This window comes from Mizuhopecten yessoensis, unplaced genomic scaffold, assembly GCF_002113885.1.
Source record: "Mizuhopecten yessoensis strain PY_sf001 unplaced genomic scaffold, ASM211388v2 scaffold6647, whole genome shotgun sequence".
NCBI classification, from domain to species: Eukaryota; Metazoa; Mollusca; class Bivalvia; order Pectinida; family Pectinidae; genus Mizuhopecten; species Mizuhopecten yessoensis.
Window position 1 is genome coordinate 636,531 of NW_018406654.1, and position 24,911 is coordinate 661,441.

General features: G+C 36.3%; 1 protein-coding gene across 1 annotated transcript in view; it reads right to left on the bottom strand.

The window, feature by feature from the left end:
- Positions 1-1,334: 1,334 nt before the first annotated feature.
- LOC110452370 (CUGBP Elav-like family member 4) overlaps positions 1,335-24,911 on the bottom strand; it is a 96,060-nt gene continuing 72,483 nt past the window's right edge. The window contains exons 2-3 of the mRNA XM_021500847.1: positions 22,215-22,297; positions 1,335-1,475 (exon numbers count right to left, since the gene is read on the bottom strand). Of these exons, the coding sequence (XP_021356522.1) occupies positions 1,335-1,475; positions 22,215-22,297 (224 nt within the window). The remainder of the gene's footprint in view (positions 1,476-22,214; positions 22,298-24,911) is intronic.

Here is a 24,911-nt window from a genome sequence, read left to right on the forward strand (position 1 = left end):
ATAAGGGTCTGTTGTGGGGAGAAACAAAACCAGGCACTGTTGATAAGGGTCTGTTGTAGGGAAAACAAAACCAGGCACTGTTGATAAGGGTCTGTTGTGGGGAGAAACAAAACCAGGCACTACTTATAAGGGTCTGTTGTAGGGAGAAACAAAACCAGGCACTGTTGATAAGGGTCTGTTGTAGGGAGAAACAAAACCAGGCACTGTTGATAAGGGTCTGTTGTAGGGAGAAACAAAACCAGGCACTGTTGATAAGGGTCTGTTGTAGGGAGAAACAAAACCAGGCACTGTTGATAAGGGTCTGTTGTAGGGAGAAACAAAACCAGGCACTGTTGATAAGGGTCTGTTGTAGGGAGAAACAAAACCAGGCACTGTTGATAAGGGTCTGTTGTAGGGAGAAACAAAACCAGGCACTGTTGATAAGGGTCTGTTGTAGGGAGAAACAAAACCAGGCACTGTTGATAAGGGTCTGTTGTAGGGAGAAACAAAACCAGGCACTGTTGATAAGGGTCTGTTGTAGGGAGAAACAAAACCAGGCACTCTTGATAAGGGTCTGTTGTGGGGAAAAACAAAACCAGGCACTGTTGATAAGGGTCTGTTGTAGGGAAAACAAAACCAGGCACTGTTGATAAGGGTCTGTTGTAGGGAAAACAAAACCAGGCACTATTGATAAGGGTCTGTTGTAGGGAGAAACAAAACCAGGCACTATTGATAAGGGTCTGTTGTAGGGAGAAACAAAACCAGGCACTATCGATAAGGGTCTGTTGTAGGGAGAAACAAAACCAGGCACTATTGATAAGGGTCTGTTGTAGGGAGAAACTAAACCAGGCACTGTTTATAAGGATCTGTTATGATGGAGAAACAAAACCAGGCACTGTTGATAAGGATCTGTTATGATGGAGAAACAAAACCAGGCACTGTTGATAAGGGTCTAGCTTACGGAGATAATACACTACTGATAATGGTTTATTGTAAAGGACACCACAGCAGTCGTTGTTAATAAGGATCTGCTGTTCAATATTTTTATCACATTGATAGTATTTGTTATAAAGTTTCCACTAACCCATTGCTGAAATTTTGTCTCGTTTAAAGTTAAGACAGTTTAGATTATACTGTGCGATGTCGGCGGATAGCCCCTTACAGAAGTCCAGTCAGCAACTATCAAACGAAGTTAATACTTCTGACAAAGCTTTAAAACTTTTGTTTATACTTATCTACATTTTGTTATGTAACTGAATCTATGCTTTTTTTTTACTTCCATAATAAAGCATTGTTTTGTATATATATGGGGCCGCGGTGGCCAAGGGTTTAAGTCGTCTGACATTCTGCTACCACTAACCCTCCACTACTGGGTCGTTGGTTCGAGGCCTATACGTGGGGCTGTCACCAGGTACTGACCGCAGGTCGGTGCTTTTTCTCCGGAAACACTGGCTTTCCTCCGCCACCAAAACCTGGCACGCCCTAAATGACCGTATCTGTTAATAGGACGTAAAACACAAACAAACCATACCAATCAAAAGTATATATATAGTTCGTTAGTCAGCGAAAATAGATCTTAATACATATTTAACGATTTTATTGAATTCACGATAAAAATGAAGGTTTTATGGGTCTTCTTTCGATTGAGCCGATATATTTTGCTGAATTTTCCAGAAAACGTCATGAACGGGGCCACATTTAGTCCAAGAAACGTTTATCCTGAAAATAGCTCATGTTCCACTTACTTTTGTTTGGTTTTTCTTTTGTGTGTCTGCCAATCAATTTTTAAGGATATATTATTACAAAATAATGCACTTCTATTGAGTTCAAAAATGCATTTATTCAAGCAAACTTTGCCGATAGCGACGTTTTTGCGGTCTGTTCAAACAACTGAATTGTCAAATGTGTTTTATTCCTGACATAGAACAAAATCGAGACAGACGGAGCAAATATTGATACAACGAGACCATTGATTGGATAATAAACATGTCACTCTGTGTAACAAGTATATTGATTGGTTAAAGGACAATTCAAATGTGTATCAAGTTTCCTTTTTAACGAAAAAGTACACAATCAAACGTTAATGCATTTTTTTTTCAATATTTGGAGAAAAAAATCATTTTAGTAGCAATTATGTCAATGCGAAACTATTGTAAAAGTGCACAATGATTGATCGCCTATATGTCACGTGTCCCTGTGAAACTGACACGACTCTTGATTTTAAATTATATTTGTCATGCAAACATTCATTAAGTATTGCGACCCTGCTTAAAAAATAATTGATACACATTACAATTTTCACAACTATTCTTTAAACATTTATTCATGCAGTCTCCCATTCATCATTGTGTTGATCATGGACATTTTAAGAGTCCTTTTGAAATTGACACGTCTCAAGTTTGATTTTTTTTTTTTATGCAAGAGGGGAATGCCATGATGTGACCTAACATAAGGATGTATCTGAAATTATATATTACACCAGAACTAGAGTTATCTCCCATAAATATGTTTTTTACAGCAAGTTTATCATTGTATGTGTTTGTGCTTCTCTCAAATGAGTCATCATTTTTTTTGTGTGCCTTTCAATTGCGTCATCAAACTTTGTGTACTATCAGTGCCTGTGTACTTCTTATCAGCTGATACTAAGTATTTATACTGTTTTTATGAAATATTTTGGACTGCAATTTTATTATTGTATGTTGTTTGTGCATCTCTCAAATGAGTCATCATTTTTTGTTTGCCTTTCAATTGCGTCATCAAACTATGTGTGTAAAGTGTACCTTTCAAATGTCCTGTCATTTCCTGTGAATGTCTAATCAGCTAATACCAAGTCTACATTTACATTTTAAAGAAAAGTAATAAAAGTGAACATTTGAATTATCGCCTATATAAAATAATGAAGACTGTCACAGCTGTATTTTAATCTTGGAATTAATTCGACTTGCATAAGCGACAGGAATTATAAAAAAAAGAAAATGTTCCTGATAGTGGCCATTTGCAATTCTAGAATTAATATGCTCACTTTAAATTTCAAGAGCTAGTAGCGTTTCCCTTCGATAAAATGTTATTTGAAACAACCGAAATTAGAATCAAGTTAAATGAAGTCCCGTTAACATGATGAGTGACGAAAATTTGATTTTCTATTAAGTTAGTAAAAATGTAAATAACAACCTGTAGTTTTATCTGAAATAGATTGTCAGTTTGAATCACAGACATACACAGTTTGATTTTTATTTCAAAACTTTAGAAAAAAATCAATGTTTAGATGTGTACAATAAATAAATTTAAATTCGAAAGAATCAATTTCATGGAACTGTAAATAGATTGTCAGTTTCATACACAGTTTGATTTTGATTTTTATACTTCAGAATAAAATCAATGTTTTGATATTTACAATAAATATATATTCAAATTCAAATTCAAAAAAAAAATGATGGAACTCTAAAGATTAGAAGCATCAGGTATACTTATCTGCATCGTTAAATATTCAACTAATGCACTGTTTTTATATTCTTTCCCTGTAATGTAATCAGTTTTCAGATACAATTCTTGATGCTGACAAGGTTTATAAGCCATTTGGTTTCTTAAACTCGTGCGATTTCAAAGATAAGTGTAAGAACAATATAGCTAATCCGCATGCTTTCAATGTATCAAACGAAAGAAGACGAAAACGAAAACGGCATAAAAAAAACTGTTCTTAGTTTTACAAGATGTATTACATTTAGATCATCACTGTGATCTCAAGATTTTGAAATCTTGCCATCATTAGTGCATGGTGGCATTTATAATCATTGTGGTAAAATTTACTATTATTAGTGGTGGCATTTACCACCATTAGTGGTGGCATTTACCATAATTAGTGGTGGCATTTACCATCATTAGTGGTTGCATTTATCATTACTAGTGGTGGTATTTACCATCATAAGTGGTGGCATTTACCATCGTCAGTGGTGGCATTTACCATCATAAGTGGTGGCATTTACCATCATTAGTGGTGGCAGTTACCATTACTAGTGGTGGCATTTACCATCATAAGTGGTGGCATTTACCATTATTAGTGGTGATATTAACCATCGATAGTGGTGATATTTACCATCATAAGTGGTGGCATTTACCATCATTAGTGGTGGCATTTACCATCATTAGTGGTGGTATTTACCATCATTAGTGGTGGTATTTATCATCATTGTGGCATTACCCATTATTAGTGGGGGCATTTACCATCATTAGTGGGGGCATTTACCATCATTAGTGGGGGCATTTACCATTACTAGTGGTGGCATTTACCATCATTAGTGGTGGCATTTACCACCATTAGTGGTGGCATTTACCATCATAAGTGGTGGCATTTACCATTATTAGTGGTGGCATTAACCATCGATAGTGGTGATATTTACCATCATAAGTTGTGGCATTTACCATCATTAGTGGTGGCATTTACCATCATTAGTGGTGGGATTTACCATCATAAGTCGTGGCATTACCCATTATTAGTGGTGGCATTTACAATCATTAGTGGTGGCATTTACCATCATTAGTGGGGGCATTTACCATTACTAGTGGTGGCATTTACCATCATTAGTGGTGGCATTTACCATCATTAGTGGTTGCATTTACCATCATTAGTGGTGGCATTTACCATCATAATTGGTGGCATTTACCATTATTAGTGGTGGCATTAACCATCGATAATGGTGATATTTACAATCATAAGTGGTGGCATTTACCATCATTAGTGGTGGCATTTACCATCATAATTGGTGGCATTTACCATTATTAGTGGGGGCATTAACCATCGATAGTGGTGATATTTACCATCATTAGTGGTGGCATTTACCATTACTATTGGTGGCATTTACCATCATTAGTGGTGGCATTTACCATTATTAGTGGTGGCATTAACCATCGATAGTGGTGATATTTACCGTCATTAGTGGTGGCATTTACCATTACTATTGGTGGCATTAACCATCATTAGTGGTGGCATTTACCATCATTAGTGGTGGCATTTACCATTACTATTGGTGGCATTTACCATCGATAGTGGTGACATTTACCATCATTAGTCGTGGCATTTACCATCATTAGAGGTGGCATTTACCATCAATAGTGGTGGAATTTACCATTACTAGTGGGGGCATTTACCATCATAAGTCGTGGCATTACCCATTATTAGTGGTGGTATTTACCATCATTAGTGGTGGCATTTACCATCAATAGTGGTGGCATTTACCATTACTAGTGGTGGCATTTACCATCAATAGTGGTGGCATTTAGCATTATTAGTGGTGGCATTTACCAACATTAGTGGTGCCATTTACCATAATTAGTGGTGCCATTTACCATCATTTAGTGGCATTCACCTTCATTAGTGGTGGCATTTACCATCATTAGTGGTGCCATTTACCAGCATTGAGTGGCATTCACCTTCATTAGTGATGGCATTTACCATCATTAGTGGTGGCATTTACCATCATTAGTGGTGGCATTTACCATCATAAGTGGTGGCATTTACCATCATTAGTGGTGGCATTTACCATCATTAGTGGAGGCATTTACCATCATTAAGGGTGGCATTTAACATCATAAGTGGTGCCATTTACCATCATTAGGGGTGGCATTTACCATCATTGAGTGGCATTTACCATCATTAGGGGTGGCATTTGCCATCATTAGTGTTCGTATTTCCCATCTTTATTTGTGGCATTTACCGATATTAGGGGTGGCATTTGCCATCATTAGTGGTGGTAATTCCCATCTTTAGTGGTGGCATTAACCAATATTAGTGGTGGCATTTACCATCATTAAGGGTGACATTTAACATATTAGTGGTGGTATTTACCATCAAAGTGGTGCCATTCACCATCATAAGAGTGGTATTTACCATCATTAGTGGTGGTATTTACCATCAAAGTGGTGGCATTTACCATCATTAGGGGTGTCATTTACCATCATTAGTGTGGCATTTACCATCATTAGGGGTGGTATTTACCATCATTACTGGTGGTATTTATCATCATTAGGGGTGGCATTTATTAGGAGTGGTATTTACCATCATTAGTGGTGGCATTTACCATCATTAGGTGTGTCATTTACGATCATTAGGGGTGGTATTTACCATCATTAGTGGTGGTATTTACCATCATTAGTGGTGGTATTTATCATCATTGGGTGGCATTCATTAGGGGTGGTATTTACCATCATTGTTGGTGGCATTTACCATCATTGGGGGTTGTATTTACCATCATTAGGGGTGGTATTTACCATCATTAGGTGTGTCATTTGCCACCATAATGGGTGGCATTTACCATCATTAGGGGTGGTATTTATCATCATTAAGGGTGGTATTTACCATCATAAATGGTGGTATTTACCATCATTTGTGTGGCATTTATTAGGGGTGGTATTTACCATCATTAGTTGATGGCATTTACCATCATTGGGGGTGGTATTTACCATCATTGGGGGTGGTATTTACCATCATTGGGGGTGGCATATACCATCATTAGTTGTGGTATTTACCATCGTTAGTGATGGCATTTACCATCATTAGGGGTGGCATTTACCATCATTTGGGGTGGTATTTACCATCACTGTGGTGGTATTTACCATTATTAGTGGTGGTATTTACCATAATTAGTGGTGGTATTTACCATCATTAGGGGTGGTATTTACCATCGTTAGTAGTGGTATTTACCATAATTAGTGGTGGTATTTACCATAATTAGTGGTGGTATTTACCATCATTAGGGGTGGTATTTACCATCGTTAGTAGTGGTATTTACCATAATTAGTGGTGGTATTTACCATAATTAGGGGTGGTATTTACCATAATTCCTGGTGGTATTTACCATCATTAGTGGTGGCATTTACCATCATTAGGGGTGGTATTCATCATCACTGTGGTGTGGTATTTACCATCGTTAGGTGGCATTTACCATCATTAGTGGTTGCATTTACCATCATTAGTGGTGGCATTTACCATTATTAGTGGTGGCATTTACCATCATTAGTGGTGGCATTAACCATTATTAGTGGTGGCATTTACCATAATTAGTAGTGGTATTTACCATCATTAGGGGTGGTATTTACCATCACTGTGGTGGTATTTACCATCATTAGGGGTGGTATTTACCATCATTAGGGGTGGCATTTACCATCATTAGGGTAGGTATTTACCATCACTGTGGTGGTATTTACCATCGTTAGTGGTGGCATTTACCATCATTAGTGGTGGCATTTACCATCATTAGGGGTGGCATTTACCATCATTAGTGGTGGTATTTACCATAATTAGTGGTGGTATTTACCATCATTAGGGGTGGTATTTACCATCGTTAGTGGTGGCATGTATAATTACTTGAGGTTGCATTAGCAATCACTATTGGTGGTATTAACTCTCACGGGCAGTGGCATCATTGGAGCATTGGCTAATTATCGAGGTTCCGGATTAATGGGCGTTCGATTAGATTTATGGCGAGGGATTAACAAGGTTATGCATAAGTTGTGTCGGGATTAAAAATGCTACGGATTACTAGACGCCGCTTTTCAAGGCTCCGATTTAGTGGTGGCTGGATGTTCGTGGCTCCGGATAATTCTGGTATCTAGGCTGTCGAGACTTGAGTGCAAACTTAATTAAGGACCAACATAAAGACACCTGTAAATAAACCAGTCTTAAGAAAACGCTTAACGCTTTTAAAGCTTCATCTTTGAATGATGGTGAGGCTGTAAAGTAAATGGGTTTGCACTTTTACCTGATCACAAGGGAAACAATCTTTGTAAAGTAAACTGGTGGTAATTGAATCTTTGGTACTGAAGAAAATCGATAGGGCAGAACGATTTGCATATTGCTTTTTTATGTTCGGGAATTTCCACCGACAAAATTTGAATTTGTTGTCAAAACTTGATTGGTCGCCGACTACTTTAACAGCACGACGGAAACACCCGAATAGTCTACATTACAGCAGACGGTTATGTAAATACATGTTCTTACAAGGATATAGATCTCAATCAAACACGAGAGCAGGGAAGATTGACGCATTAACCGTCAGACATGTTGTCTTAAAATGCAGTCGGTAGGGAAACAAAATCCCTTAATAGCCATGGAGGTATTTGTCCCGACTTTAGTTACCAATAACGTAAAGATTTGGAAATCAATTTCCGGTTGTCAAAATGCACTTGTGGAGATAGATTGTGTGTGTTTGTAATGGAACACATACACAAAAGGAGGAAACAAAAGATCTTGTATAACATCATTACAAAACAAGAAGTACGTGTATATGCACTAGATTTCAACCAAGTTCAAAAACAAAAAATCCTTTTGAGATGAGTTACACATTACGAAGTATAATGTACCTTGACTGGAATTTCAAACCACATACATCAAAGCGTAAGTACAGCTCAAGGTATTCATTTAAGCGAAATTACAGTTCACATCATTCATAGAAGCGTATTACATATCGTTTTCATTTAAGCGGAATTTAAGATCACATTAATAAAAGCGAAATAAGAGATCTCAATCTTCATTGATGAGGATATACTAATCAAAATCACTAAAAAGGAAAGACAACCAATTAAGCGGAATTTCATAATATTTTCCTTATGGCTGAATCACAGGTCACATCTGTCGTTTAAGCGGAATCAAAAATCGCTTGTTAAAAATGGAAGCATATCCATTTAAGCGGAATAAAGGATTACATCTAACAAACAGGAATATCATTCATGAAAGCAACATTAAACGGATCACACTCATTTAAGTGGTATTCCAGATAATTTCTAAAAAATAAACTAAAAAGAAACACAGATCCAACGACCTATAGTTTCAACAGTCTACCGTCGTCAGGGCAATAAAAGAGAGACAGATATCGTTGATTCAGCGGCTGATCAAATAATGACATTAGTTTTGTCGTGTTGCTATGGTTACCAGTCACGAACAAGAACTTAATTAACTCATGTGCATCAGATAATTTGAAGCGTTTTGTCTTCAAATTGAATCCGGTCCCGTGCTATCTGAATACACCTTGATCGCTGTAACACAAGATTAATTAAGGATCCCCTTACCACTGCCACAAACTGTAACTACCCATTTTATTTTGTTTCCCGGCAAGACTATAGCTTTGATAAATTGATTTCTGAAAAGAAAATCAAACATTGCTGGTTTAAACTGAAAAGTTATAACTAAACAAGCAAACTATATTCAGTGTTCATTTATATTAGATTAATGCAGACCCCGGTTTCATCAATGTTCCTTAACTTAAAATGTTTCCTAAACTTGAAATTACTAAGGGATTCCTTAAATTTAAGGGGAAAGCCGGTTTATGGAGCTCCTTAAAGTTCAGGAACGTTGATGAAACTGGAGCCTGAGGGTCTAGACAGGGATTCGAACCCAGTACCTATTGTCATACTGTCTCTCTAACAGACTGAGTTTCCTGGTCAGCGGTACAAGTCCTGGTCCCGTACTCGTGAAACCGATATCATGCTGAATTCCTCATTCTTGTTACAAATTAATAAAACATCTTATTTTTTAACGTTTCAGAAAACACATTGAGGAAACTTAAGGCCGAAAAGTTAGTTTGAGCACAGAATCCATGCTTGAGCATGAAAACGAGGGGAGACTACTGGTTACTGTATATACGAAAACCAAAGTGCAGAGGGGCAGGGATCCTTAATGAGTCTTGCTAGATCAGGAAGGCGGGTTATGGTCATAAATCGATAGACAAAATATAAAGTTCATCAACTGACAATAGTTTTAGGTTACAAATGCTGTATAAAATCGTGTGTTTGTGGTGTTCTATTCTCGAGTTAACCAAAACAAAACAAAACAAACATACAAAAAATAAAGAACAAAATTGAAAACACAATAAAAAATAATTACTTCATGCTTTGTTTAAATTGCGCCTCTGACGTCATATAAAATGTAGATATAACTTCTAGTTTATCTATTCATATATTATGTATGCGTGCTATTTTTTGCCGTGTAAAATTGTATTCGTGGATTGCAAAAACTTAATTCGTGAAAATCACACTACCCCGAAAATTAAATTTATCCATATCATCAATTTAACATCTTTGAACTAGTAGGAAATGTTGTTCAAACCAATAACAATATTTTAAAGTTATGTTTCCGGTGCTTTGAATAGCAGACATTAAAGTATTAAAAGTACGGGTTACACATTCTCCAAAATGTGAAAATCTAATTATTTCGGGTTTTCTTTCATGCTGATTAAAATCTTGATTTAATTAATGTTCTTTCCTTGTAGCATTGTGTTAAGAACGTTGCTATATAACGTCTCGGTACCGGCATTAATTCTACCATAAATTAGATATATGAAATTAAAAGCGACCGAAATGCTGAAAATCGTAAAACCAACAAGAAACGCGAACCTGACGGCAATAGGGGTTTCTACATACATCCGTGTACAACCTGGCTGACTGGCGCCAGAGCTTGTGCTTCTCATTAAGGCAAACGCGTCCGTACTGTTTTCCTCAATTATTGTTTGTGTTTGCCATTAAAAATATAAATAAGTAGCTGTTTGTAGGTTACACTTCGAATGTACAGGTATTTTATAAATAGAAAAATTCTAAAGAATTTCCATAACGTAAGAAATTTTATGAAATGTCTCTTTCATCTATTACAAATTCACATCTTATTAGTTCTTACACAAGTTCACTCAATGAAAACACCAACATATTCTTAGATAAACTACAAGGTCATTTAATATAGGACATTCAAAGCAGAACGTCACGTGACATTACCCTACTGACCAAGTGACGTTTGGAACTAAGTATGAAACCAACTTTCCGGAATGAATCTGATATGTTTACTTTACAACCGGAAATGACATAGAATACAAACAATATCTAAAACGTATCCGGACCTAAGATTACGGCTTTTGGTTGTGGTGTGTGTAATGCTGTCGTATTTGGAACTGCAAATGTTGGAAACGGTAGGAATAGGAAATATAAGTCTTCAAGAACCTTTATGTAATGTATATATAAACTTTATAACAATTTTGAATCAAGTTATTGCAACTTATATTTATCACTTTTATTGTCCCGAATGTTAGCGCACCGGGGTCTTCAGAACAGCGTTCATATCACATATGATCCTGGAACAGGAAGCAGGTTCAATTAACGAAACGTGTGCAGTAGTGAACCGGAAGTTTATATAAAAGTTGAACTGTTTTTAATTGGCATTCAAAGGCAATATGGGTGACAACTGGACAAAGGAAAATTTAACGAAGCGCGGTAGAGCTTCATGTTGGTTTTGCTTTGTCCAATTGACATTCGTGTTGCTTATGCGTGATCAATTGCCTCCGACAAATACCGAACTAGGCCGAAGTTGGTCAGTTTATAGTTTATAGCACGATCTACTTTACGATAAATAGCGTACTTATAAATATATATATAAAAAAAAAACAATATAGCGATTTCGTTTGCATAATTTGTGGCAAGGCTATAAAATATAATTTATTTCAAGGAAAGGACTTTTGTTGCCACATAAAATATAATTTCTGAAACGGAATTTGTGCCTTGTTCCGGAATTCCTACAGTAATGCAATTTTGACACGTCCATTCTTCCCTTTTCTACACGCCCACTCAAAAGCACCATAACACATTATTCATCGGTAATAAGTATTCAAGTCTAGCGGATATTCACTCAATAGAGACTGAGAGCTTCCTCTGTCGAAATCCGGATCCTGCAATGCCGTCTCGCCTCAGGAAATTAGAAAGGCCCGGCAAGGCTGTCAACCAGTACAAAGCTTCGTACTAAACGCATTACCTACTCTTTCAGTGTCCTCGTAAAAATGCGGCTTTTTGAAACAGAGGCCGGACGAATGGCGCTATCTGATGGAAACAACAGGCTATTTTCTCAGATACGACGTAGCCGTGATATATGCCTGTATATATGTTTTCCGATAGATAAGGAACCTGCTCCCGTTTGACAGTTTTTGTCAAATTGAAGCACGGACGTGATACAGAACCCATTTAAACTTCATTTTAAAATATGTTTTATGGCACAACAATACAAATATCACTCCCCTTAGGCTAGTTTCCATAACAACTCATTTTCTCTGGCACCATAAACATGTCTTCGGCTAAAATCTTTTTATTGTGGCAATTTGTTCTCACCACAGACGGGGGAACAGTATTTAGCTCAGTACAAAAAAAAATTACGACGTACACAGACCGGTGTCTGACAGGACGAAGGTTCTGCGCATGCGCAAAATTGTCAGACTACTGCTAATATTCAGACGGAGGAAGATTTCTGCCGTCAAGTTATTTAAGGTCGCGTAACGATAACACGACCAGTTAAGATAATGATTGTAAAAGTTGATTTGTTTAATTTCATTAACAATACAGTTTTTAAAAAATGTCGATACATTGCAATAATCGTACCCTTGGACGTAGCATGGCCCAACTCCAAACTGAATAGGGGGGCAAAATGAAACGTAGGTACCAGGGTATTAAGAGCCCTGGATGGATGAGGAGATATCAGGGAGGTTTACTGGTGTAGAACTGTAAGAGTGACAGGACATGATTTGGTCGTTGCAAGCGAACAAAAATCTCAAAAAAAAATGGGATATATATACATGTATATAAATAAAACAAGATGCCGAAGACTAAATTTCGCTAGTACTTTCGCCCATCTAACGGCTCTCCGGGCGATTTTAATCTATTTGTGACGTCATAAATAGAGTACACACATATATATATATATAGGTGTTCATCGTTGATCTTGATTGCTCATGTCACTTGAATATAAAATTATTTTTTAATTTGTATGATGAAATCTGTAATAAGTGAGCACGCACATTTAAATAATGGCGCTGATCCTAAGAGCACGCGGTAGAGTACACACATATATATATATATAGGTGTTCATCGTTGATCTTGATTGCTCATGTCACTTGAATATAAAATTATTTTTTAATTTGTATGATGAAATCTGTAATAAGTGAGCACGCACATTTAAATAATGGCGCAGATCCTAAGAGCACGCGGAATCATTTCAATGCAATACCCCGCAGAGCACGCGTAGTTATGACAATACAATAGCTTACAGAGCACGCGTAATCATTTCAATGCAATACCCCGCAGAGCACGCGTGGTTATGACAATACAATACCCCGCAGAGCACGCGTAGTTATGACAATGCAATACCCCGCAGAGCACGCGTAGTTATGACAATACAATACCCCGCAGAGCACACGTAGTTATGACAATGCAATACACCGCGGAGCACACGTAGTTATGACAATGCAATACCTCGCAGAGCACGCGTAGTTATGACAATACAATACCCCGCAGATTACGCGTAGTTATGACAATACAATACCCCGCAGAGTATGCGCATGCAGTTAGTATTCAAAGCACTTCCGGAACATAACAAATTCTTGAATTCTTGGTTAAATTTCGGTTTTAATTTTCTTCAAGTTTGACTATTAAAACTGTTCGTTTTCTTTACTCTGTATTTTGATTGACAACTCATATGTGAATCTGATATTAACAAATGATAACATAAGATGTCAGCAAAAGTTATCGTACAGTCAAGTCATGATAAGAATTTACACAAAATATTTTAACAATAAAAATCGGTATATCAAACTTGTACACAAAAACGAGTCCGTAATGATAAAAAAAAAAGACGAACATGCTATGTTAAGTGTCCTGGCTGTTATCAGAATGTATATACAGATAAATTAATTTGTAATGGAATTTCAACAAAAAAACACCAAAAGAAATAGAAAACATTTGTTAGTAAATTTCACCAATGTATAGTCTGCGTTTTATCTCAGAAACGAGAAAATGTCTTAAAAGATTGCTTCGGTGAAATTTTTTTTTAAGCAGTGATCTACTATAGATAGAATTTAAGGTTCTTGATATTTCAAGATTGTATTTCGAATCTAATCACGCTGAATGATGTGAAATAAATGATAATGTAAAAAAGGCATTTATCAAGGACAAATCCCTTTTTGGAAGGGGTCCCCCTCATTTGTGGGGGATGGGGTGGGGATTGTGGTAGACCCCTTTACTTTCTTAACTTAACCACGATTTGGGGGCTATTTTGAAGGTGACTGAATTACGGAGGCAACCAAAGAGGGGGGGGGGGGGGGGGGGTAAATCATCCGATATTTCCCCCCTCCTCATGGAAACCTTCGATTTGTTATTGTTATGACTTAAACGTTGTATCCTTGCATAACGAGGTTGAAAGGAAGTCACATTTGGTTTGTTTCCTTTTCCACGTGTGACAAAATTGAAACATATGAACGAGTTTCACTTGGTTTAAAAAGCTAACCTTGAAATGCGTGTCACAAAATTAATTGACATTTACAATTCAAGGGTATATTCAATTTGGCTAGTTATATATATTCTATTGACAAAATTATCAACAACAAATGCATTAAACGCCAACATTAAACAAAATAATTGCCAAATTATCAAAACCAAAGATATTTTTAAATATATGATAGCCTTCAAAAGAGACATTGATATTGAACCGTACTACTTCTGTCATGAATATTCAGATCTAGTGATGAAATGAGTCATTTGCATAATGCTTCATATTCTCATGAGATAGCTTAGAGATACAGTGGATCCTGTCTAATCTGACATATCAATTAGTCAAATTAACCTGTCTAATTTGAAATCCTGTGGGACACAACATATTTATTATATAAACCTGTCTAATCTGACACATTGTTAAACACAACATCTATGTTACATTAACCTGGTTCATCTGACACACTGTTGAACACAACATATCTGTCAAATTAACCTGTCTAATCTGACACATTGTTGAACACAACATCTATGTTACTTTAACCTTGCTAATCTGACACATTGTTGAACACAACATCTATGTTACATCAACCTGGCTTATCTGACACCCTGTGGAAAACACCATATCTGTCACATTAACCTTTCTTATAGGATACTCTGTTGTAGACAACGTGTTATCATTTAAGACAAATTGTTGTAAGACAGAAAGTATTTTCCGGTTTCAGTAGAAATTGTATTACATGTACATTATGATGGATTAGACAGGACGTCGGACTAATAAGGTCTCACTTTTGACTGTATGTTGTAATACTCAAAGGTCGATGAGTCGTGATGCTGTAATGCTTAGGGGACAGATAATGCAGTGGGTTAACAAAAATAGTGCCGAAATACCTAGGATTCGTATCAGAAAAAGATATCGGAATACACAGGATATAATACAGGAATGATCAGGGGGCGGATAGGACAGGTAAAAAGTGTCACTCAATAAAGTAACCCGCATTGAAATCCACGCCTACTGTAAACTACTGATCTATACAGTTTATGAACGTGAAAGTAGAAATAATGTAAAGAGGGGTTTAGTTGGATAGATATATTTTGGAAGTCGCAACTGTTCCTTAGATAAGATTGAATGGGAGACCAGTGTCTGCTTGTCCTTTGCCAAACGGCCGCACTATTTCCGATTTTTTTAAGTACTTATCTCTTAGGTGTACCCAAGAGAAACTTGTTTAAGGAGGTAGTGAAGTGGACAGATTTTCAAATGACTCGGTGACGTCATACCGATCCATTAAATTTTCGAAGCATAATCATTACAACGGAAAAGGCCACTTAGTTCTAAAAGTAAAACCACGCAAAGCGTGAGGTAAAAATAAAAACCCGTTTGAAATCATTTTCCTCAGAGAACCAGTCTGTGTTTATGAAGGAAATTGTCCACAGTCTGCAGACGATCCGGTAAAGGAGCATCGACATTAAGATCGGTGTGTAATGAGTAAACTTTAACAACAGGAATCAGTACTTACATAGTTTAAGGCGCCTAATGATATTATCTAAAAGCCGACAGACTAATCTGTTTGTTTGGTAAGTTTCTGGGACGTTTACAGACAAATGAACCTNGGGGGGGGTCTAAATCGATTTTGACTATTACATGGTTTACACATTTTATGCATCAATTTTCCCAAGAATTATTATATAGATGAAAGTATGTTTAAATTCATTTTTTTACCCTGTACTTTTCCTTTTTCCTGGTTCACATATTTTTGGTTTAAAAATCGTTGTGGCGGGGAGTCGGGAGGTTGGGGTTTGGGGTTACAACCAAACCATGTGATATAATTTGCATTCAAAAAGCATAAAAAATGTAAATACTTTGTCGTAGTTAATCATCCAGTCGAATCCGATTGAATGGAGATACGATACTGGGATTGTGATCAAAAGAATATAGTACAGGCGGTATCATTATTAGAGTACGTGGTAATCACAACATCATCCAACGATAAAACATAATATGTAGGTCATTTACTTTCATACTAATGTTCTGAAGGTATTTTCCATCGTATTTTTAGAAAATAAAAACAAATATTTGCTAATCTTGGAAAAATATTTATGTCATGTAGATTTACAAGTTGATGGTTAAAAGATGTAAAACATTTTTCGACAATAAAACGCTTTTTTTTTTTACAAATGGCCCAAGCACTCTAAGGTCCATATACACTTACAAGCTTGCCTATTGGTGTACTTGTAAACTATAATAAGATCTTTTCCTCTGAACATTTTCACATGCGTGAAATAGTTATATACACAATTTAAAACAGATCATTACTTCAAAGCTTCTGCCAGACCCGGAATCTGGTCACGTGGTTATAATTGAAACAGAGGCATGTTTTACAAAAGTCGCCACGTGCTTGTGATTAAAGCGAACACAAGATGCACATTAAGACCAGAGCTAAAAGGCAAAAGATGAAAACTTTCTAATTTAAAGACGTATGGTGTCGACTCTGCTCCCAGCTTGCGCTAGTACTGGGTTTACTTAGAGTAACAAGCGTCTGGTACGATCTTGATTCGTTGTACAGAAACGCCCTTGATCATTCAGGTTATTTGTATCGGTGAGGTCAATTTACACTAGATGTACCCCGGTAATGAGCGACCTACTCGCTCCATTCGCGTTCAATAAGGACATGTGCGCATCTGCTTGGCTGTTACCGGTTTAATTGAAAAATAAATAATAAAACTTAAATATGTTCCAAATGTCTTACAAATGTGTTTCTGCTGTGTTTCGGTATTTCAAAGCAATTAATCAATGTTTTCTTGTTGTTTAAAAATTAAAAATTATTAAATAAAAATACAACAATTACAGTAATATCATCACGTGGTTATACGCGTTGTGCTGTTCTTAGAATCCTGTCCCGATAGTTTGTAAACTGTTCGGGGCCATTCGATTTCTTTGCGTGGAAAAAACCCCCACAAATCTACAGTAAAAACAAAACTTCACATATGTTTCCCGAACAAAGATGTAAACCATGGATACATTCGTAAACAAACAAAGTTTACGTTTTAGTTTGATTAATGTATTAATAGTGAGACATTAACGTTGTATTAACTACATGTGGACTTTACGACGGGGACTCACGACTACTCTTCAACTTACTTCAACGGGGGTCTTACTGTGGGAGGAAACAAGAGAACCCGGAGTAAACCCACAATATCGGACAGGTGACCGCATACCTTTTCACATCCGATCGGGGAATCGAATCCCGGCCGCCTTGGTGAAAGGCAAGTGCGCTAACCACTGCTCCACCCGAACACCGAAACTTAATTGTAATTGGTGTTATCAATCGACAATTTAGAAAATCTTTGATAAATAAAGCTATTAAAGTTTCCATTTTTCAAAATATTTACTGCCGATAAAGGGCGGGTGTGTAAATTTAAATATTGTATAATTGTTGTAACGATATCTAACGATGATCAGTTGAAGAAAATTTATGCAAATCAATAAACAGCAAAGCCTCTTTATGAAAAAGGTCATTGCATCTAGACGATGGCCGCAATTTTCAAAGTCCATACTTTCGTTTTTCTTCAATTTGTAGAGCCATCTTTGATAAATCGCTAAATAAATAAGATAAATCTCTTTAAGCTGTCGAATTGTTTTTTGACAAATGGTAGCAATATAACGAGGTGTTACTAGTTGTTTTTTGTATTTATGTTTGTACATTTATCTGACAAACATGTCAGTAACTCGAAATTTTCTTTGAAAAAAAATCATGAATATTTAAAGGTGTAAGCTACCTTATACCATTGACGTGCATGTGATTTGTGTTAGAGTTATCTCCCTTGATGTATTTCTATGAACGTTATCTTATTTAAATTACGTCACTGATGCTATAGGATATAGTGGCCACACACATTTACCAAGAAAGGGACATTGATATATGTTTTATACATTTTCGAGGGATATCTTTCGGGTATATAAATCGACTTTAAGAATTATATCGCTTAAAGATACCCTTGGATCGAAATTAAAACAAAAATATACTACAATTCAACTATTTGTAAAAATCCCCTCACCTGTGATACTTTTTACTACTCTAAAAGTCTTAATGTTTCATCAACACTGTTTGGTCTAACCGGAACAAACGATTAAGTATTAGGTTATGGAAGGTGGTGAGAGGGACAGACAAAAAGACTAAAAAATTGCAGAAAAAAAATTCCGGACAATTTTTTTTTTTTAACAATTTCAGTTGTTTCAATCTGATATCAGATCAATATCAGTTTCTTTACTCCCTCCAAAGGACAAGACAGAAAAAGAACATATTCTGCGACCATAAGAAGAAATAGATCTTTTCATTGAATGTACATATGAAATAACCTTGATTTCTGCTGTGTACGTCAAGAAGTGTCCCGTCAACATTTTACGGTGTTATAATCAAATAATCGATGCACAGAGCGTATGAATGAAAACGATTTCATTGAGAAAAACACTGTAGCGACCCAGATACGGCATAACCTTCGTAGCTATAATCGATAAGCGCCGTCACATTATGCTCTACGACCGAGCCAAGACAACCACACTGCATGAATAAAAGATGAGAGACTATTAGGGAAAAGTCAATTGTTTCGTATTCATTGGGACCACCCGCGCGGCCGGATTATCTCCCTTTATGTCTCTCGAAATGCACGGGTTATCTCCCTTCGTATTTAATGTTTGATCCGGGATTATCTATTTTGTGTGACATGTCTTGCTATGAGATAGAATACACTAATAACGGTAAAGGCAGTAGCAGAAACACATTATTTAAGTTAGTACATGTACTTCTCTTTGGGCCAACAAACACGTTTTATTACATGTAACACATTCACATAGCTCTGACTGGCTTTTTTATTTATACAAATATAATGTATTTTACCCAAGTCAACATGCAATAGCTTTTTCTTAAAGGAGTAAGGTTTTAATGTTAATAAATTAAAATCAAACTCATTATATTTTAAACTCTTAAGCAGCGCAAATGGGCTTTGATCTGGAAACACTTATCGTGGCCGGGTGGTGACCTCGAATTTCGTTTTACGTCAGATCGGGAAATCGAACCCTAACGGGCCTTGCTTCGATTCTGGTGCGCTATCCGTTGCACCAACCGAGCACATAGCCGCTATATTTAGGCCATATTGATAGCACTTGGATCTTTACAAAAAAAAACAGACTTAGGATGGTCAGTGGAATATTAAAAAAAAAAAGTAAAAGTAAGACTAGGATAGCATTCGTTACTGATACAGATTGATCTGCGCTTCAGTCGATTTGGATCGCTCCCAATTCGACCGACCTACTCCCACGAACACAGAAGAATGTGATGTTTCTCGTGTTACGTTCTGACAATGACCCCCTGTCTGTTGAAAGATTTATTCCGGCGTTCTGATCGAGTTACCTGGTTCGTTCTGGTAAATATAGCATCGAGTCAGCGCTAACACCGGTTTATGATACATTATGTGTTAACTGAAATAATAGCCATTTCTGTACCATCAGGAATGAACTCAAGCATTTCGCAGCGAATATGTTGTAAGCTAATTCCCTTCAGTACCAATGCCACGCTTAACGTTATGAGTAAGGTTTAAAAAAGGGAAATCCCTTTGTCCGTACCTTATTTTAATTCTCATCGCTTTTAATTTAAAAAAAAATTGTATCGCAACACCAATAGAACATATGAAAAGTACACCATCTGAGGGGAAAACGATTCTGTCAAGTACGTATTTTAGGATCTTATTCCGATTGGATTTTTTGTTTTCATAATTTGTTGTAAAAATAAATGAAGTTTATATTATATAGCGCCCAGACGTGTTTGGGCTATCTTGATGATAGAACCTCGATTTCCGACGTACAACAACAATATTGGTACTTTATTTAACCTCACTGTAAAAGATAGCTAAGTTGGGTAGAAAGACTCTATCATAATCAGAGGTCCATGGTTCGAATCCAGTGCCCGTATTCATCAAATCTTTCTCATGCTCAAGCACGGATTTTGTGCTCAAGCCTAATTGTTTGTTCCGGTTATAGATTATTTGGGAAAAAAACTTGAAGAGACATAAAGCCGAATACTGTTTTCATTAGTTGCATTCGACTTTTTGATCGTTTGACATGATTTAAGTGAGTTACAAGAAAGTTGGTTTGAGAACAGAATCCATGCTTGAGCATGAATACGGTTTCATGAATACGAGCACTGGTTTAGCACCGTTGTATTATTTTTACAGACAAAACGCATATGTTCATATTTATTTTCTGTTTATTCCATCCTTATTTTTTTTTTATAAATTTGCCGCAAAGTATGGATTTCATTTCAGAAATGCTTTATCAAAACTTCACTAACGCCGAAAAAAAAAAAGAGAAAAAAATAAGGAAAATAGAATAAAAATCCATTTGTTGGCAGTGGTACGGCGACCATAATGAAATACTATCCGAACGTCTTCGGTATCTGCAGACACTCTAGACATCCCAACTGATATATTGTATTACTTGGGCATGTTCACACAATTTTGTCCTGTATTTCTGCGTTAACGCGGCAGTTCGTCCTACTTCTTAGTCGTGTTACAAAATGCATGTATCAGCTTGATCAGACATTACTGAAAAGCTGATAACAGCTCCTGGAGCAGAAGAGTCATGCTGAATTTGAGCACTTCTAGATCTCTTTATAATTTGGGTTTTTCAGGCCGCTTGCCTCGCTGTAGAAGCTTAATGGCGCGCGAAAGTAATAGTTTCGCAATTCCCATCAGGCAGACTAAACATTTGCTTGACAATTTGAAATATCGTGTTTGAAGATAAAGCAAAACGTTTGCCGAATAAAACAACAGACGCCTCTTATTAATAGGAGAATATGCGTCTAATAAAATTAAGCACAACAATAAAAGACGTGTCTAATAAAAAAGACACGTCTTATTATACTGAATAGATCAATGGAAAGAGGCTATTCTTATCAAACAGAATAGAAAGGGAATGACGCTTTTAAAACCACTCAAGAGAATAGAAAAGTACATGTCTAATCAAAAGACGGGTCTTATTATACTGAATAGAAAAAGAAAGATGCGTCTGATAAATGGAAAAAGGCGCGACCTATTAAATTGAATAGTAAGAGAGACGCCTCTGATTAAACTCAAGAGCATAGAAAAGTTCATGTCTAATTCTTAGGCACGTCTAATAAAAATGAAAAGTAAAGGGAAAAACGCGTCTAATCAAATTGACAGAACAGACGGATACCGGTATGGAACCAAATCGCACGCTGCCACAGTTGCGTGTAAAGTTGGCCGCATGATAAGGAATTACAAATATAGATACAAGCAATTCTAGAACATCTGATATGCATGAATTGCTATGGATTTGTTAAGACAGATTATTTTGATTTGTTTTGAGGATTCATTTTACTTTGAAAGCTGTAACTTCACTAAATGCGATCGGGTTGTTTGAATGCCGTTTAGACGTTTTTTCCGTTATAATCTCCTTTTCTTTCTAAAACTTAACCCTCACGATAAAAATCGGTAAGTATTTTCCTTTTCTTCTCAGTTGCTGTTGCATTCCTCATCCAAAACGAGGCCATATCGTCCTCAATAGAGGGGACACTTAAAACACAAACTTCAAGAATTATTATGTAATTCTTCTTCGAATAATCTACATACAATCTCTGGTGTATTGTCATAGATGAAACTTTAGTCAAATATCAAACCTGACGCAATCAGAAGAAGATATGCATTGGAGACCAAATCGATGAAGTTTTGTGACAACGGGATAATTCTGGCGACGTACACATCACTGACAGTGATATGTTGAAATGTTTAATCATGATAACATCAATAAAGATGGCATCCAGGATGGTAGGAGATGTGTTGACCTCCGTTTCTTCCGTGGAAAAGAATGAATGCAAAAACAAAAGATGATGTAAAAAGAAATGAATTAATTGATGTTTAAGTTAATTAATTGGACTTACCCCTGGTAATGTTTTTTGTTCGTGTAACGCCTGCTGGGCATTCAGAGCACTGTCTCTACTGCAATATGTGAGGAATGCACAGCCTGAAACACGAAAACAAAACATATCTTTATATATATAAATATAAGTAGAAATAAATCAACCGCCTTGATTCGATTTATCATGTTATGGTGTATAATATGCCTAAAACGAAAGTAGAAATACATCGATCACATTGATCTGATAACTCATGATATTATTGGCTTATAATATACTTATAACGAAAGTCATATTTGTATATAATATTCCTAAATTGAAAGTTAAAAAAATATCGCTTACTTGCCGGTAAGGTGTATACACACATATATTTGAGCAGACATAAATCTCTCAGACTGAATTAAATTATAGATCTATGATATATAGATAAATGAATTTAAAATGAAATTGCGATATATTCGCAAGTCGCATTGTTTATTGACGAATGTATTTCTGCAAAAACATAATGCGATATTTATGCACGGGCATGCATTCTAGACAATGCGGACATTCCCATGGAAATGAGTATCGCTTCGGCATTTTCCCTCTGTTAACATTTAAAATTGAATCTGTTATTTACTCGTAAATCTAGAACCCAACGTCATACTTTTTCGAAATATGAAAATTTAATAAACTTAGTCATACCGCGTGACATTTAATAATGGATTTTCACAAAGAGAGAAATAAAAATATCAAGTTTAATGCGGAATCACAAAGACTGTCAATAGACGCTCTAAACCTTCCAAACGCGAGACAAATATATTAAATATATAACATATGTGGTCATGATCAAGTCGCGCAGTGAATAACGCACTCGCCTTTCACCAAGGCGGCCGGAATTCGATTCCCCGATCGGACGTGAAAAGTAGGTGGTCACCTGCACAATCACTTAGGTTTTCTTCGAGTACTCCGGTTTCCTCTCACACTAAGAACCCCGCGTGCTAATATCCGGGCCAACATTAATGATTCATACATGTTGTGAAACAGTATTTCATAATTTTATCTATAATAAATTAAGAGGATATATTTTGACGGCTTTCATGTCGGACATATCTGGGCTCCCTATTTCTACTCCAGGCACGAGGGTCGAAATCATGTAGGCCTGATATATTACTCGAGGGCAAATCTGAAGTTTGATGGGAGAACAACGATACTATAACATTTTTATCGTGCACATTCATATCTCATGGTGCATTCATTACAAACACAACCTTAAAAAATATTTCAATCTTTTTCCTTCCTGCGTTGTTCTTATTCAAACTAACGTCAAACGCTCATGTAGAATCTGTCACCAGTGTCAATTTCCATTAATCGATCTTGTGTTCTGTTCATTGATTTTTATTTTTAAGATCGTCTAGTCCGTCATTCTTTTTCTAGTTTATTTTCTATGTATGTGTTTTCCGCAGATGACCAAAGCAAATATTCTGAATTTTGAAAACGGACCGCAGGTTCGGACTGACTCTTGGTTTTCCTAATATTTGACCCGGAAGCGGTCGATATCATCGGAAGCGGACATGAATAATGATGAAAAATTAGCAAATTAGCAACAATTTATCTTATTAATTAACAGAACTGAAAGAAAGTGAAGCAATTTTTTTTACACATTCTCTTTTTCTAACGGACTGTGAGATGCTTTACTAGTTATCATAGTCCTTAAGTAATCATTTGTTAGGTATATGTATGCTATTTTACCATTTTTACGGCAGAAAGCATTTTACGAAATACTCTCAACCTGAATTTACTTCATTTGGAACTTTCGAAGTGTGTTTATATATTGACAAGTTAAAGGTTTATACAGATAAAAAAACCAATTTAATTTATCATTCCCACGTTTGCATAGAGCATACACTGATGGTTTGAAATGACACTCGCACTGATGCTAAAATCCTGGTCATCTAAACGCTTGACATTTACAATGTTTTATGGATCTTGGTAACGTGAGCTCTTGACATTTGAACAAAATATGACCAAATATTTGCGTGGTAAATCTGTGCATAACACATGGTGGACTTTCGACAGACAGCAAATTGGCATTTTGTAGAATTGATTTGTTATACAATCTCCGTCGCTTTGACCTAATTTCTACACGTAGAATAATTCTTCCTTGGTTTGTTTATCACGTGTTCCTAACATTGGGTGTTCCCAAGACTGTTCTGAAAGAGGGAAGTGGGCAGATGTTGCAAAACTTCTGAGTCATAGGTTCGAAAATAAAAAGGCATGGAAAGGAAAAACATGGTTTTAAAGAATTTTGACAGGCTAGTTTATTTCCCCTGGTCACCCCTGCAGGTCGGGCATTGAGTAAAGAATACACGTGCTGTTACCCACTGCATGTACCGTAAGAGGCGACTTTTATGTGGGAAGCCCCTGCAGACTTGAAGATTTGCTTTTGCGCCCTCTATTTGATGACACGAAAAAATACATGTTAGATCATGAACATTATTTATCATATAAAGTAAAACGACTGAATTTTAACAAGAAACAATAATTGTTCTATATATTAAATTTATTAAAACATCTTTTATTTGAAGTGACAAAACTTATTGTCAATGGCGTTGCCAACGCGTTTTACATGAAAATATTATGACGTCACGACAACTACCAACAAAAGGTTCTTCACATCCTCATCAATGGAGTTCCTGCAAAAAGTTTTTTAATTTGATTTGCATTAACTCTCATTACGAT